General features: G+C 37.4%; 1 protein-coding gene across 1 annotated transcript; it reads left to right on the forward strand.

Moving 5' to 3' along the window:
* Nucleotides 1–59: 59 nt before the first annotated feature.
* MRPL47 (mitochondrial ribosomal protein L47) lies at nt 60–17,406 on the forward strand. Its single transcript, XM_005892504.3, has 7 exons — nt 60–218; nt 2,903–3,054; nt 3,583–3,643; nt 6,757–6,853; nt 12,719–12,849; nt 14,971–15,066; nt 17,093–17,406. Exons 1-7 carry the CDS (start codon nt 121–123, stop codon nt 17,214–17,216), a joined length of 759 nt encoding a protein of 252 aa, XP_005892566.2. The 5' UTR covers nt 60–120; the 3' UTR covers nt 17,217–17,406.
* Nucleotides 17,407–17,430: the final 24 nt, after the last annotated feature.

A 17,430-nucleotide genomic window follows, 5' to 3' on the forward strand; every position in this document is an offset into this window, starting at 1 on the left:
GGAAAGGAGCCATGTTGACTGAGGGCAAAGTCAACTCCCGGTCTCGCCTTCCGGTCGGCGTGAGACTCCGGAAGTGATACCGTTTTGGCGGAAATGCGGTGTGCTTGCTGATGCGAAAAGATGGCTGCTGCCAGTTTGGCTGTTTTCTGCAGAAGAGTCTCAGCCGCTCTGAAGGCTTCTACGTCGTTAATAAGTTCTCAGACCCTTGCTAGCACAGGGTAAGTTATTTGAGGAGTAGGTCTGTCCACTTCCCCAACTTTGGATCTTGTTTGGTTGTTGACATGCTGAAAACGCTTTGGGCTGGGAAGGCGGCTTTGATGGCTGGACGCTAGCCCACCATCGTGAGGAGTCAGTGACCTTGGAGAAGTCTCTCACCTGCGACATGTCCGTGTCTTCCTCAAACATTTTGTTGCCACTTACTGTGGACCAGGCAGTTATCAGGGTCTGTAGAAACCCAGTATTTGTTTAATTAAATGTGGAGGTACGGAAGCATCCTGCTTGACTGAGTTTTCAGAAAAATTCACTTAAAAGCTTTTGGCTGTGGAACTGTGCGCTCTGTCAGGTTTCAATAGATTAAAAGGGGGGAACGGGATGTGTACTCCCAGAGCCTGTCAAAAAGAGGTGTTCAGTAAATTTTGAGTGGATAAATGAAAGCCGAGTGAACTGAAAGTCGCCTTGCAGGTGTGAGAAAAGAATATACTACACACGGTGGTTATTTCTAGAAAGACCGCTTGTCTTCTGGACAGACAGATCATGTTTGAGGTTAAGCTGTACGATTACCTCCTTGTTATTAGCTTTTGTTTTTAATGAGTTGAATTTTACAAATTATTGGGGTTTTTTTCCCAAAAGGAAGTAATGTGTGTGCTCTTGAATCCAGCACAGTTATTGGGCATCCCTCAGCTATAATGTAATACCTTATATTAACCTCAGAGATAAGCAGTGGTTTGAGTTTGTTTGTTTTTTTTTATTTGCAGAGATTCAGGGGTTGTAACTTGAAAAGTAGCAGACTTGAACCAATTATCTCTTCCATCTCATCACCCTTTTTCCTTAAAAATAAGTTTAGATTTTTATCATTACTATTAAGTTATCCGTTCATTTACAGACACTTTGGAAAATAAGGGCTTCCCTAGTGGCTCAGACGGTAAAGCGTCTGTTTACGACAGGGGAGACCGAGTTCGATCCCTGGGCTGGGAAGATCCCTTGGAGAAGGAAATGGCAATCCACTCCAGTACTATTGCCTGGAAAATCCCATGGACAGAGGAGCCTGGTAGGCTACAGTCCCTGGGGTCGCAAAGAGTCGGACACGACTGAGCGACTTCACATTCATGTTCTGGTGGCTCAGATGGTCAAGCGTCTGCCTGCAATGCAGGAGACACGGGTTCGATTCCTGGGTCAGGAAGATCCCCTGGAGAAGGAAATGGCAATCCACTCCAGCACTCTTGCCTGGAAAATCCCGTGGACGGAGGAGCCTGATAGGCTACAGTCCATAGGGTCGCAAAGAGTCGGACACGACTGAGTGACTTCACTTTCACTTTCACTTGGAAAATAAGGTAAAGTGTTTTGAAAAGAAAGTAAATATCAACTGTTGTTTTACCATCCAGAGATAAACAGGTTTTCTTCTTTTTCACTTTCAGAATATACACATACATGTAATTTTTAAATAAAGTCAGGATCATATTTACATGCATTTTTATATTCTACCCTTGTTTCATCAACTTTTTTTTTTCAATTTCCAACCAAAAGAAAAGTTGTAAAAGTAGTACAAAGAATAACCATATACTCTTCACTTATATTAATCACTCCCCAGTATTTTGTCACATTTTTTATACTTTTTATATCCGTGCTTTTATTCTTCTGAAATATTTGAGGCGTGTCAGAATTGCAAGCATCGAGACATTTCAGCATGAATTTCCTGAAAACAAGAAATGTCTTAACCACAATACTACAATGATCACACTGGGAATATTTTTTCTTTCTTACTTTTTTTATTCATAGTCCAATCAGTGATCATTTATCATGTTAATTGTCATATCTTTTTAGTCTACTTTAATCCAAAACAGTTTCTTTTTTTCTCTTTGATGTTATTAATATCTCTTTAAGAAGGTCAACCTTTTTAGAATATTCATTCATTTGGATTTGTCTGCTTGTTTGTTCATGATTAGATTCAGGTTAGATTTTTTTTTTTTTTTGGTAGGAATACAGCGTTTGTGATACATTTCATTATTGTATTTTAAATTATTTCTCCAGGTCATTAAATATTGTTTATAAGTATGACTTTTAGATTTTTCTACATAATAAATTATCATGCAGATGCACAATAATTATTTTAACCATTTCCAAGTTGCACATTTACATTATTGTCAGTTTTTTGTTATATATAATGCTTTACTAGACTTTTTAAAAGTGTAGTTGACATATATTAGTTTCAGGTGTACAACAAATGATTTAATATTTTCATACATTTCAAAATGATCACCACAATAGACATTTTGATTTATCAATTCCCATATGTGATCATTTTCTTCAGTTGAAATTTCTAAATCCAGTGAAATTACTGGCTTAAAGGAGGAATCACTGGGCCTCAGATGTGTTGCAAAATTGAACTTCAGAATACTTTTATCTACTTATATGCCCACCAGCAGCATATGAAGGAGCTAAAAATGTTACCGTAAAATATAATTAGTCAATATATTATCTCTGAAATTATGTTCTAAATTACAGGATAGCAGCATCTATACTGGGGATATTAAAAATAATTTTTAAAGCATTTTATGAGTTTATTGTTTCTTGTGCAGAAACCCTAAGTTGGTTTTTTGACATTGTAAATGAGGAAATGATTCCATTTATTGCCTACAAAATCCAGATGTCATGAAACTTTAATCACTTGTTCATATATGTTCAGTTGCAGGTTTTCTCTGAGTCTGTTGACTAAGAATACACCAAATGTCACATCTTTTCACCAGTGTAGATTACTTCAGACCACATTGTCTAGGAGAGGACTGGAAGAATTTTTTGATGACCCAAAGAATTGGGGGGAAGAAAAGGTGAAATCTGGTGAGATATTTGGGTTGACCAGTATTAAATATATTTATTAAACCTTCTATCATATTTGGATTATTTATCCAGTTTGGGAATTACTTATGTTATTTTCTTTTTTCAGTTCCTTTGGGAATGTCTGTTAGAGAAAAATAGAAGGACAGTATAATAGTAAACTATTCGTTGGCAGGTTGACAAAAGGTTTAGAAGAGAAGCAGGTTGAAATATTAACTGAAGTGAGGTTTGGGGTTTGTTCTAGATTTCACTCTTTTAGAGATAATTGAATATTAATTTATAAGAATAGTATTTTGACATTAGACTGAAATATATTTTATACTAATACTGACATGTTTTGAATGCTATTGCCAGTCACATTACTAATATCTAATTTAATCACAATTAAGTCCTAATTATATATTGTACTATAGTATTGAAAGCTATTATGTATTTTATAGATAAGGAAACAGGTTTAGAGAGATTAAGTAATTTGTCAAAGGACACGTAACTAGAAAATTATTTCACGTTATGAGTTTATCACTTTAATAGGAGCTTCGTGGACCTGTCAGCAGTTAAGGAACAAAAGTAATGAAGATTTACATAAACTTTGGTAAGTATACTGAGTGCATTAACATCTAAGAGTTTGAGGCAGTTATAGTATAATAATGAGATATAAACTTGATCTGATGTAAGAAATTAAGTGAAATGATTTATAGTACCATTGGTGATATATAAGATCATTGAAATTTTTATAAGTACTCCAGAGGTTAAGTTACATTATGAGAGACGTGTCAAAGTGAGTTGGGAGTTCAGAAGTTTTACTGTAACTGCTACCAGTCATACTACCAATTCCAGGGAACTAATGAGACAGAATGGGGATGAATTGGCCACATGTCGTCTTCTTCCTTTTAATTATTTTGCATGGCCTGGAAGCTTTAGCTTAATTGCTTTGAGAAAGTGTGTAGGAGGATGCACTTAACTAGAAATGTAGGTAGGTTTTGCTGGCAGGTTCTCCTGATGAATTAAGAGTTGAGAGGATTTAAGACAGTTGATTTGTATATATACATATATTGAGTATAAATTGAGGTATGATGACATAACATTATATTAGTTTTGGATGTGCAGTGTAATGCTTCAGTATTGGTATATATTGCAAAATGATCACAATAAGTCCAGTTAATACAGCAATTTTTTTTCTTTGTGGTGAGGATTTTCAGGATCCATTCTCTGAGGTACTTTCAGTTATGCAATATAGTATTACTAACTATAGTCACCATACTGTACCTTACACCCCCATGACTTTTTCCTTTTATAACTGGAAATTTGTACCTTTGACCCCACCCCCACCCTCTGCATTTATTGACTGTATTTAGCCCAAAGATATATTTGTTTGGACTGTACTGTGTTTTAAAAATTGGGAAGTTTAACACAAAAATAAGGACTTCTGGCTCTTCTTGTAAAATCAGACCTGTGGTGTTGCAGCACTGAACCTACATTCCTACATGTAGGTCACCAACATGGGGACACTTGGCTGGTCTAAATGGAGTGGTGCCTACCACTTCTTACCCACCTTGTTCTTTCACCAAGCCCCCTTCACTCAGCGCTGCTATTTGTCCAGGCACTGTAGAAGGCAGTTACAGTTTTATCCCTTGATTTAAAGGGTGGTTTATTTTTCATGGCAGATTAAAGACCTGTAAAATGCTTATAAGATCACTAATACTACAAGCTTGTTCTTGTGATACAATAAGAAATAATATACTTTGTCTTTTGTCTCTGATGGCTTAACACATAGCTCCTTAATTCCTTGTAATTGCCTGAGTGATGTAAGTGTCTTTTGTTCCAATTAAACAACTCTCAGAGGTGAAGTGGGCAGGGAGGGCGTTGTTGCACAGCTTCAGGAAAGACCAAGGCATGATTAGAGGGTGAAGAATTCAGCCTCACTACCATGCCCACCTCTGGGGGGAGTTGTGAGGGGGGAGGGTCTAGAGATTGAGTTCAGTCACCAGTGGCCAGTAATTTAATCAGTCATGCCCGCATGATTAAAAGACCCTAAACAACTAGGTTTGGAGACCTTATAAGCTGGTAAATACATGGAAGTTCTGGGAGGGTGTTGTGCCCTGAGAAGGCAGGGTAGCTTTGCACCCCTTGTCTGTTTCTTGTCCTGTGCGTCTCTTCCACCTGGCTGTTTCTGAGTTGTATCCTTTATAATAAACCAGAGAGTAAAGTGCTTTCCTCAGTTCTGTGAGCTGTTCTATCAAATTATCAAACCCAAGGAGAGGGTTTTTGGAACCCCTAACTTAGAGCAGGTCTGTCAGATACATGTAAGGCCTAGAAATCATTATTGGCATCTAAAGTGGGGCAGTCTTTCTTGTGGGACTGAATTGTTACGTTTGTGGAATCTGGCACTAACTTCAGGTAGTTAGTATCAGAGGAGTTGGAAAAGTTGTGTTAGAAAAGACAATATAAGAAGGACAAACCCTCATTTGGTGTCAGATATGTTACATGTAACAGCACAGATTCATTATAAAAAAACTGTTGTCTTACAGCGTGTTTACTGCCGCTTATTGGTAAAGGGATAGTTAAGGCAGTTTCAATTCATCCTGGCTAAAACCAAATCATTTATCTTCTGCCACTTTTCCCCTCCAAATTGTCTTCTTCCACACCAAAAAGTAGCCCGGTTCCTTTGTGTCGTGTTCTCTGCCCCCCATGTTTATTTCCTTTCTTCCAGCTCTACTTCTCAGTCAAACATAATTTATTCACAAAACTCACTCCCATTCAAGCTTTGCCACTTCATGTTTTGATCTCAGTATTTGTGTTTGCTTTGGTTTTCTTTCCAGCCTAACTTATCCCATCTCTTTGATGCTTTCCCTGACCATCTTGGCCAGAAGGAATGTCTCATCTCTCCCACTTAATTCTCTGGTACTTGTTGTCTATACCACTTAATACACCACAGTACATTACAGTTGTGGAGGGGGCATATGGGCTAAAAATAGAATGGATTTATACACAAGGAGTTCATGATTTGATTTAGCTGAATTAGCTACATGCCCGCCAAATACCTTACTTGTCTTAGCTTTAGTTTCTTCATTTAGAAAGTGGAAATGATTCCAACCTCAGAATTATTGTGAGAATTCAGTGAAATAAATGTATGCTATGCTAAGTCACTTCAGTCGTGTCTGACTCTGTGCGACCCCATAGACGGTGCCCACCAGGCTCCCCCGTCCCTGGGATTCTCCAGGCAAGAACACTGGAGTGGGCTGACATTTCCTTCTCCAATGTGTGAAAGTGAAAAGTGAAAGTGAAATCGCTCAGTCGTGTCCGACTCTTAGCGACCCCATGGATTGCAGCCTAACAGGCTCCTCCCTCCATGGGATTTTCCAAGCAAGAGTACTGGAGTGGGGTGCCATTGCCTTCTCCGGAAATAAATGTATATAATATGCTTAAAATAGGAATTGAACAGGTGTTAGTTGCCTTCCATCTGCTCTTTCCGCTTGGAATGTGTGGACTATATTGTATGCTTGTTTGTAACTCTTCTGGTACTTCCTTAATACAGTATGTGGCACTTGGAAAATTTAGTGAACAAATGAGTGAGACTAGATATAGCTCTGTTTAAAGGATTATTCTAAAGGACTTTTGAGTACAGATTATTAATTTTGATGTCAAAATCCACAATTTTATTAATATAACTACAGAATAGCATTACTAGTTCTGTTTTTGATATAGGTATGTTCTCCTGAAAGAAAGAAACATGCTCCTAACTCTAGAGCAGGAAGCTAAGCGGCAGAGGCTGCCAATGCCAAGCCCGGAGCGCTTAGAAAAGGTGAGATTTGTGGGAGTCTGGAGACTGCTGAGTGTGGGGTAAAAGCTAAAACGTGTGAGCGTATGGTTCCTACAATTCTTGGCAAGTAGGTTTCTTTCAATTTCTGCTTGATTTTTAGGAGATCTACATTCTTAAGCAACTATTACTACTATCTAATTTAGAACATTTCCATCCTCCCAAAAGGAAATCTCAGACCCATCTTCAGTCATTCCCATTTCTACCTATAACCCCCAAATGTGCGTGGACCTATCTTAGGTAGATCCCTAGGAGTCAATTGCTGTGTTGTGTGCTAAATCAGTGTTTAACATTTTAGGAAACAGTCCAGCTGTTTTCTGAAGTACCTGCACCATCTTAGATTTCTAATTCTGGTTTAACTACTTCTGCACCCGCTAGGTCAAATTTGTTTAATGCTTTTTTAATAATTGGTATAAAAAAACCTATAACAGAAGTGTTATCATCTTAACCATTAAAAAAAAAATACTTATTTTTGCCTGCTCTGGGTCTTTGTTGCTATGCAGGGACTTTCTGTAGTTGCAGTACATGGGCTTCTCTTTGCTGCAGCTTCTCTTGTTGCGGAGCACGGGCTCTTGGGCACGTGGGATTCAGTAGCTGTGGCGCATGGGCTTAGCTGCTCTGCAGCATGTGGGATCTTCCCCGACCAGGAATCAGACCTGTGTCCATTGCATTGTTGCGGGGCAGACTCTTAACCACTAAACCACCAGGGAGCCCCATCTTAACCATTTTAATTAAGTTTTTAATTAAGGTATAGTTAATTTATAAAATTGTTTCAGGTGTACACCATAGTGATTCAGTTTTATATATATATTTTTCTTTTTTTTCCAGATTGCTTCCCATTATAGGTTATTATAGAAATTGAACATACTTTCCTGTGCAAGACAGTAAATCCTTGTTGCTTATCTATTTTATGTATAGTAGTTTTTGTCTGTTAATTCCATATTCCTTATTTACTTTTCTCCCCACGCCCTCTCCTCTTTGGTAACCATAAGCTTGTTTTCTGTGTCTGTGAGTGTGTTTCTGTTTCATATTAGAGAGTCATTTGTATTATTTTTTAGATTCCACAGGTAAGGGATACCATAATTGTCTTTTTCTAACTTCACTAAGTATATTTCCTAGGTTCACCTGTGTTGCTGTAAATGACAGTATTTCGTTCTTCATTGTGTCTGAGTAATAACTCCATTGTGTCGTTGTGTGTGTATACATGTATATCGCATCTTCCTAGGCCAGTTGTCTGTTGGTGGGCACTCCAGTTGCTGCCATGTCCTGGCTGTTGCAAATAGTGCTGCTGTGAACATTGGGGTGCATGTATCTTTTCAAATTACAGTTCTTTTTTCCGGAAATATGCCCAGGAGTGGGATTGCTGGGTCATACGGTAGTGCTGTTTTTAGTTTTTTTTAAGGAAAAGTATTTTCCGTAGTGGCTGCACCAGTTTACATTCCCACCAAGAGTTTTGAAGGGTTCCCTTTTCTCTACACCCTCTCCAGCATTTATTATTTGCAGACATTTTGATGGTAGCCATTCTGGCCAACTTGAAGTGATACCTCACTGTGGTTTAGATTTGCTTCTCTTTAGTCATTAGGGATGTTGATCATCTTTTCATGTTGACTGTTGGTCATCTGTTTGTCTTTGGAGAAATGTCTATTTAGGTTTTCTGCCCCATATTTTGATTGGGTTGTTTGTTTTTTCGATATTGAGTTGTGTGAGCTCTTTTGTATAGCTCTTTTGTATTTTGGATATTAACCTCTTGTCAGTCCCATCATTTACAAATATTTTCTCTGGTTCCATATGTTGTCTTTTCATTTTGTTGATGGGTAAAAGTGTTTACATTTGATTATGTTCCATTTGTTTAGTTTTGCTTTTATTTCCTTTGCCTTGGGAGACTGACCTAAGAATATACTGCTACAATTTATGTCTGAGAACATTTTGCCTGTGATCTCTTCTAGGGGTTCTATGATGGCTTGTCTTTTATTTAGGCCTTTAAACCATTTTGAGTTCATTTTTTTTTATACAGTGTATTTTTTATATGGTGTATGAGTTATTTTAGTTTTTGCTACTCTTCTGAGAAATTCCTTCTCTTTCTATTCTAAATCATAATCTTGCAGGGTGGAATACCTGGGTTGCAGGATTTTCACCTTTCAGGGCTTGAGTATATTGTGGCACTCCCTTCTGGTGTTAGGGGAGCTCCATGAATTTTTGAGTAACTGACTTTTCTCTTGCTGCCTTTAAAATTCTTTTAAGTTTTGTCATTTTAATTATGGTATATCTTAGTTTGGGTGTGTTTGGGTTCATCTTGTTTAGGACCCTCTCTCTGTGCTTCCTGTACCTTGATATCTGTTTCCTTCTTTGAGTTTAGGAATTTCATTGGTAATTTCTTCAAATAATACTTTTTGATTCCCTTCTCCCTCTCTGTTTTCAGAATCCCAATCTGTTAGGATTCAGAATCCCTGTTATGCACAAGTTGGAACACTTTGTGATCATCCCATAGACCTCATATGTTGCTTTCATTTTTTCATTTGTCTGTCTGCTGTTTTGATTGGGTGTTTTCCATTATTCTGTCTTTGCAGATTACCCAGCAGGCTAGAGGGCTTGACTCCTCATGTAGGACCCTTGACTGGCATGGGAGTGCCCAAATTGTAGGTTGATCCACTCCCTCTCCACGTCGAGGGTCTGCCCATGTGGACCTGCTCTTCCTTATAGATCCCTCCCAGGGGCACAGATACTGGACCTGAGGCCTTCTCTCTGGTTACGTGGAGATCTTCCATGCAGCTTTGGTGGTACAGGAGATCTGCAGTTTCCAGTCAGTTTTCTTTGAGAATTGTTCCACATTGTGTGTGTGGGGGGAGATGAGCTCCTCTTCCTCCTCCTCCACCATCGTTTCCCCTCCTGTATTCAGCAGTTTGAGTACTTTCCCATTACTGTGAAAAGGTCACTGTTACTTAAGTTAGGTTTTCTTCATCATTAACAAGAAATCACTTGGTGTCGTTATTTCCATTCCTTTATTTCCATTGAGGTAATCAATCCTGTGTATTTCCTATATATCCATCAGAATTTTTCTCTGCAAATAGAAATGTGCCTGATTATTTTTATTTACATATTTATTTATATTGTATATACTCTTCTGAGACTTACATTTTCTACTAATATATTTTAGAAATTTTCCCACATCAGTAAATGCAGATCTGCAATTATTTCTTCCATTTAGAGGTTTTGTTTTATTTAGTTAGATTTGTTTGTTTATCCATAGAGCGCTTTCAAGGTCAGCTCTTTATTGATGTTTTTTCCATACCATAGTAAGGCAGTGAGATTGGAACCCAGCTTTTTGTAATTGCTTCAGTCTTGCTTCCTAACCTCAACTGCTTCAGGTTTCTTTCCCCACACTGCTCACCACTGTTAGGATCTGGGTATCCCTGCAGAGGGTCAAAGAAGGGGTGGGATAAAATCTCAGTTATTTACCCTAATTATGGGGAAGTTTAATCTGCCTTTATAAAAATTGAGTTGCATCATATTTGGATTTTTTTATTTTAATAAAATATGAGACTGACAGAAAAATTATGAGAACAATACAAAAAGGCCTCCTTCAGCCAGATTCCCTGTGTGGATACTTAACCACGTTTGCTTTATCCTTCTCTGCCTCCTGTCTACAAAAATACAGTTTTCCTCAACTGTTTAAGAATAAGTTCTATATGTGATATCCCTTTACCTGTAGGTATTTAAATGTATATTGCCCTGCCCCCCAAAAAAGATCTTATTGAAATTTCATGTTATCCTAATATATCCTTTATAGCAAAGAAAATCCTGACTGATGTGTTTTCAGTTTTGTCTCTTGACTTTCCTTTAATCTGATGACTCAGTCTTTCTTTGTGTTTCGTGACATTGACATTGTTGAAGAGAATGGGCCAATTTGGGCTTGTATGATATTTCTCATGATAATAATCATGATTGGCAGGAATGTCATAGATGTGATGCTGTATTCTTCTCAGTGCATCAGGTGAGGAGGCATGCAGTGTTGATACATTCTGTTACTGAAGTTCTTAGCATTAGTAGGTTGGTTATTGTGGTGTTAGGTTTCTTCACTGTATAGTTACTAACTTTTCTTTATTTTGAGAACATGTAAATCCCCAAACTTGTAACTCATTGGTTTTAGCATCCATCCATTGAGGCATGATGATTCATGCCTCAGTCAGTTATTACTGTGATGTTTGCTAAATGGTGATTGTCTAATTTCATTGTTCATTCTACTTATTAGTTAGCTTTCTTCTGTAAGGAAGGGCTTTTCCTTTTCTCCATTTCTTGTATCTTCCTTTCCCTTTTTTTTCTTGATTCATGGATTCCAACCTGATTCAATGAGTTAAAATCCTTTAGTATTGTCATTCCAGATTTGGCCATTGTGGGTTATTCTGGCTGGCCTCTGTGTTCTCATCAGTCTTTGATGAGGAATAGCAGGATATGCTGGATTCATCTTGTACTTTTTCTGCCTCAGCCCTGGAATCAGCCATTTTACAGAGGAACCCTGCTTCCTTTGAATGTTTTTCATTGCTGCAAAACATTTGTAAAGTAATGTGATTTTATTTTTAGGTATGTTTGCCAACTCTGCTTTTAAGGAAAGTTATGCTTCAGAGACTCTTTTAAGTGGATTGGCTGTTTATAAATAGCTCATTGTTTGTTTGATGAAAAAACTCTTGCTAGAATGGTGCTGTTCTAAGACTTTTATTAAACTTCAATAGTAGATGATTCCCTCTCCTTGCTTTCAAGGATATATTTTAGAGGTGAACTTCAGCCCAGTAGATCATATGTACAGTATTTTCTTAATTAGAATTTAAAATATAAGTTTTCTCCAGATAAACTGAAAGTTATTATTTATGCAATTTTCTCAGCACTTTTGTGACATACTACTAATGAAAATTTATCAAGAAAAATTTTAAAAGAATTATGCTCAATTTAAGATATAAGCTGAAACTTTGGGAACTATACAAGGACACTCTTGCCTCTGGGAAAGTTATAAACTAGAAAAGAAAGCTCTTTGAGAGTGACTTTTTTGAAGGAGGTGTATCTAATTGATACTTCTGATTTTCTTTCTTATCTGTTAGCAGTAACATGAATAACTGGATGTTAGCTCTGTGTTCTTAGTAACCATTTATTTTCTGTCTGTGTGAGCTAACATTAGATTTCAGTTAGGAGCCTTAGCTCTGACCTTGGGCAGACTCTTTAATGTAGTCAGTCAGCAGCCAGGTTTACTGAGTTCCTGAGGGTCAGAGACTTTGTATTAGGCTCTGATCACTGTGATCCCTTCACTCCTCTAAGTTTGTCCTCAAAATAGGATTTGTTGTTCTTACCCGTCTTATTTCTCATGAATTTTCATATGGTTGAAAGGAAGTAGCATGTGGATTCAGCTGTTCAGTGTGGCTTTGAGTTAAGCAGGTCAAAATATCTGTGTCTGAGTGTTTGGGACACACTGACTAATTAAGGCCAGAACATAGGTTTTACTATTGAAAAGTCACTAATTGTTATCATTTTGTAATAGCTCATTGAGTTCTGAAATGATGAGTCAAATTGGGTCTCCAAAAGGAATCTGTGCAAGTGTATCCTATTCAAAAAAAATAACATATGGAAATTTGAGCTCAATAATTTTTAATTAAACTTTAAAAAAAGTTACAGAAAGTGATACTACAGACACCTATGTATATGCATACCTAAGCCAAAAATATTTTTAGAAAATATTTGACAGAATGGTTCTTTGACAAAAAGATTCATCATAGATTTTCTGTAGCATAGTCCTTATGTGTTCTCTTTCTTTGGAATGCTGTCATGGATGATTGTTGAAACTGTATTTCTGTATTCTTTTCTCAGGTAGTAGACTCCATGGATGCATTAGATAAAGTTGTCCAGGAAAGGGAAGATGCCCTCAGACTTCTTCAGACTGGTCAAGAAAAGCCTAGACCCGGTGCTTGGAGAAGAGACATCTTTGGAAGAATCATCTGGTACATAGTAGCTCTTCTGAGATGAGAGTGAAGTCCCATGCCTCATCCTCTGTCCAGTATCTTCTAAGAATATCTAGATACATTATAGAGATGTAGCTAATATAAACAGAGGTCCCCAGATCCCTTTGGAACTTCAGGATATGAATGAAGGTAGCTTTGTCTGGTATCCCTTGGCATCCCATTCCCATGGTTCAGTTATTTATAGGTTCTTCATAGGAGTGGTTCTTAATCTTAAGTGAATCATATGACCTTTTGAGAATCTGATGAAAATTATAAATCCTTTCCCCAGAAAACTTTATATATGCACGTGTAATTTCAGAGGGTTATAAATCCCATGAAGCTCATTGTAGGACACACCTATCCTCTTCACCCATTGAGAACCTGAAACTATTTGAAGAAGTTCTTGAGGAATAAGACCATGTGGACCAGTCTCAAGTTTGCCCCATTGCCCTTAGGATAGGCCCTAGTCCAAATGTTGAAACAATTTATTTTCATTACATCTTTCCACTTCTGTGACATCTTGTCTCCTGGGTCCATTTCCAAAGTCCTGTCAGACTTTGGGAAAGAATGTGGTAATAAACATTCACACTGAGCTATGAGAAATTGAGAAGACCCAGTGTATTCTGTCTTCCAGGGGCTTATTTGCATTTGGGTTGAACTGCCGAAAGGAAGCATCATTAGAAATTTAAACATCAGTCAAAATGAGGAAGGAATTTTGGGTGGTTGGAGACCTTCTCTGTACTCGGAAATTACACTGCATAATAGTGCTTATGCATTTGGTAGATTATTTTGTTTTCAATTAATTTTATTTTTGGCTGAGCTGGGTCTTCTGTTGCTTCACATGGACTTTCTCTAGTTGCAACGAGTGGGGGCTACTCTTCGTTGCAGCGTCTGGGCTTCTCGTGGCGGCTTCTCTCGTTGCAGGGCACAGGCTCTAGGCACCGGGGCTCCCGTAGTTGCAGCGCGGGGGCTCAGCAGTTGAAGCTCGCAGGCTCTTGAGTGGGGCTCAGTAGTTGTGGTGCACAGGCTTAGCTCTGCAGCATGAGGAATCCTCCTGGACCAGGGGTCAAGCCCGTGTGCCCTGCACTGGAAAGTCCTGGTAGATTCTTTTAATTCCATGTAATTCTTTTAATGGAGTTTGTGGTAATGGGGTAGCTTGGAGCCAAATTTAGGTGAGTGGCTGTGTAGTCTGTAACTGTGTGATTCAGTGCAGAAAAGAGGAATTGCCAAAACATTTGCCTAAGAACTTTGATTTCTTTTCTACAAACATTTATTGAGATTAATTCAAGCTGAGGTTAGATAGAAAGGGTGAGGATAGGGGAGAGAAAGTGTCAATTTTAGAATGTGTAAGAGTGCTAATCTTGTTAAAGTTTAAAAATTCTTGCTTTTTAACTTTTCTGGAGTTAGAGTAGTAAACAAAGCAGTTACATCATCTTATTAACCAATGTAGCTTATTAAAATCAAACATTACAATTCCAAAAGTTTGGTTAAATGCCCTGAAATTAATCCTTCTGTTACTTTTTTAATTGAAATATTTTCCAATGTTATAGTATGAATTCACAATTTCCTTTTTTCCCACTTAGCATTATTTTTTAGGTTTTGTTATGTTGAGGCATACATAGGTAGATACTTAAATCACTTGGTGAAATTTATTATATTTTAAAAACATAAAATGTATACATGTGAGTATCAGTGTTTGAAATTGTATGTGTATATACACGTATATGTGTACATATATCAAGTTAGTACATACATATATGTATGTAGGAAAATTACAAAATACATCTGGTAATGATACACTCCAGTTTATGACTGGAAGCTATTGTAAAAGTAGAGAACTTAAGTTGTGTTTTTAAACTTTTATATATGTATTTTTAAAAGTGATCTGAAGCAAACATTGCAAAATATTAATGTTTGCAGTTTTATAGTGGCTTCATGAGTGTCTGATACCTCTTAGTTTAGACTATTTCATAATGTGAACTGTATAAAAATTTTAAAAGCTTTAAAAAGCCAATTACAATTTATTGAAAACATATCTAGTCCAAAGAAGGCTAAATCTGTAAAAAGTGAAAATCTGTTGCATGTTTTCTGTAGAGTGATACCTTTTTGTTGTCGTGGCAGGCACAAGTTCAAGCAGTGGCCTATACCTTGGTACCTAAATAAAAGATATAATAGAAAACGATTCTTTGCAATGCCCTACGTGGAACGTTTTGTCAGGTGAGCACAAGTACCCTTAGCACTAAAACACGTCTTCACATCAGACAGTGTGTGTTAAGCTTTTATATGACTAATACATGTTTATTGTGGAAAAACTAGAAAAATAGGTTAAAAAAAAAAAGTCTTACATAATTTCACCATCCAGAAATAGCTGCTAGCATTTTAATGTATATCCTTTCAGAAGTTTTACTATCTTTCTCTTCATCAATATATATAAGTAGTTGTTTAAATCTTTTTGTAATGTTAAAGTTCCATACACTTCAGCTGCATAGAATGTGAGCTCATGTTATTGCAGGAATGATGAAATGAGAGGGTGCTTGGGTGAGGAAAGGAGCCGATTGTAGTATATCTGAATTCATGTTATCCTGCAAAATGGTGATTTCTAGATACTTTGCATAGCAGGTTTGTTATTGAAGAGGGAGAAATAGGACTTCTGTTGCAGTAGCGGAGTGAAGTGGTTACCTGGGTGATGAGTGAAATGGTTACAAGCTGAGAACTATAACAACAAGATTTTTAGAAACAGCTGTTTGAAACACTGGATCCACATCCAAAAACAGACAGAAGCCTGAGAAGAGCTTTAATCCCCAGAATTGCAATTGAACAGGAAAATAATTGCCAGTGTCTGCTTTCTGGGGTCAGGGTGCCACTTAACATCCAGGGCTGTGGCTGCAGAAACAAGGTGGGGAAAATTGCCCGGTTACTGGCTAAAGGTGCTACAGATCAGAATTCAAGGCAGAAAAGCAGCTGGGAATTTAAGGGGAAAATCCTAGCAGCACAAGAACCACAGCTTTTAACAACTGCCTTAGATAATGCAGCCACCTTTCAGCATTAATTCTTTTAAAGACTAATTTTTTCCTCTCAAAGCTTGTTTCCATAATTAAAAAACAAAAGGACCTTTAAAAGCATAACCTTGCATGTGAGATGAGCACAATTATACGGTAGTTTGAACATTCTCTGGTATTGCCCTTCTTCAAGATCAGAATGAAAACTGACCTTTTCCAATCCTGTGGCCACTGCCGAGTTTTCCAAATTTGCTGACATATTGAGTGCAGCACTTTAACAGCATCAACCTTTAGGATTTTAAATCACTTATCTGGAATTCTGTTACCTCCATTAGTTCCTAGAAATCACTATATTCAGTGATTTAACTTCCTGCAAGAGTGTCTCCAGAATCTGTCCTTTCTACTCTCAGTTTCTGCCCTAGTGCAATCTGTCTTCATCAAATTGAATTATTGAACATTCTCAAGAATAGTAAACCTTGCGTAGGAGTCTCAAGAGGGCAGGGATAGGTATAGTTGTGGCTGATTTTCATTGTTGTATGGCAGTTGAAATTCAATACCTTAACTGCATTGTTATATTTCAGTTTAAATACAGTAGAGGCCTGGCATCCACGAATTTATTATTTGCAATTTTGATGATTTCAAAATGACTCTAGAGGTCAACATTTTAGCTGAGGCATGAAGGCCTAATGTCCCAGGATGCTGATAGGTAGAGGCCAACTCAGTGGCAAGTCCAACAAGCACTAAGCATCATCTCTTAGCATGGTTTTATTCTCTCAGCGTAGGGGAAATGATGCTGGACTGGGTGCTATTTGAAATTAGGAAATTTCTAAATGTCTCAGGAGGTAGGACATAAATCTAATGTATTCAATAAAATTACATTATTTCTAAAATAAAGGAGAAAGCCCAGTTTGTTGCAGACTCATGAGATCTGTTCTTACTTTCCCAAAGAGAATTGGTGCAGGGTTATAGATGCAATCAATTTCTGTGGCTGCACCAAATGGCATTTGGGATCTTAGTTCCCCAGATCGAACCTGCAGTGGAAGCACAGTCTTAACCACTAGACCTCATGCTTATCTTTGACTTGTGTAGGTTTACAGTGGTTATTCAAGTTTAATAATAAACATGGCACACCTAATACAGAGACTGGCATGACTGAGGTCTTTAAGTAATTGATTTGGACATGTTGACAGTACTAACAGGGAAATCATTTTGTATAAATTGCTGTTATGCTTTTATTTTCCTAGATTGAGAATTGAGAAGCAAGCCCGCATCAAAGCAAGGAAGATAAGTTTAGCACGAAAGAAAGAAAAGTTTCTTCAGAAAAAGTTTCCACATCTTTCTGAAGCCCAGAAGTCAAGTGCTGCCTAAGACATCTTAACCATAATTTACTATTTTGTTTTTCTTGGATTACATACAAAAGTAAATACTAAGTGGTTTATAAATAACTTGTGTTTTTAGTCAAAGGACTGTCGATTGTTTTAAGAGTTATTATGGCATGCTAATTTTAGAAGTGGTCAAAATCAGATATAAAGTTCAGATTAAATTTCCATTTTATAAATTTTGTGTCTAAGCAGACTTTTAA

The sequence above is a fragment of the Bos mutus genome, chromosome 1, assembly GCF_027580195.1.
Source record: "Bos mutus isolate GX-2022 chromosome 1, NWIPB_WYAK_1.1, whole genome shotgun sequence".
Classification (NCBI taxonomy): Eukaryota; Metazoa; Chordata; class Mammalia; order Artiodactyla; family Bovidae; genus Bos; species Bos mutus.

Bases quoted from the DNA above. Each gene is read 5' to 3' on its own strand.
- MRPL47 (XM_005892504.3), top strand. From the start codon at position 121: ATGGCTGCTGCCAGTTTGGCTGTTTTCTGCAGAAGAGTCTCAGCCGCT. The intron at 3,644-6,756 runs GTAAGTATACTG...TTTTTGATATAG, and splicing joins GAAGATTTACATAAACTTTG to GTATGTTCTCCTGAAAGAAA. The intron at 6,854-12,718 runs GTGAGATTTGTG...TTCTTTTCTCAG, and splicing joins GCCCGGAGCGCTTAGAAAAG to GTAGTAGACTCCATGGATGC.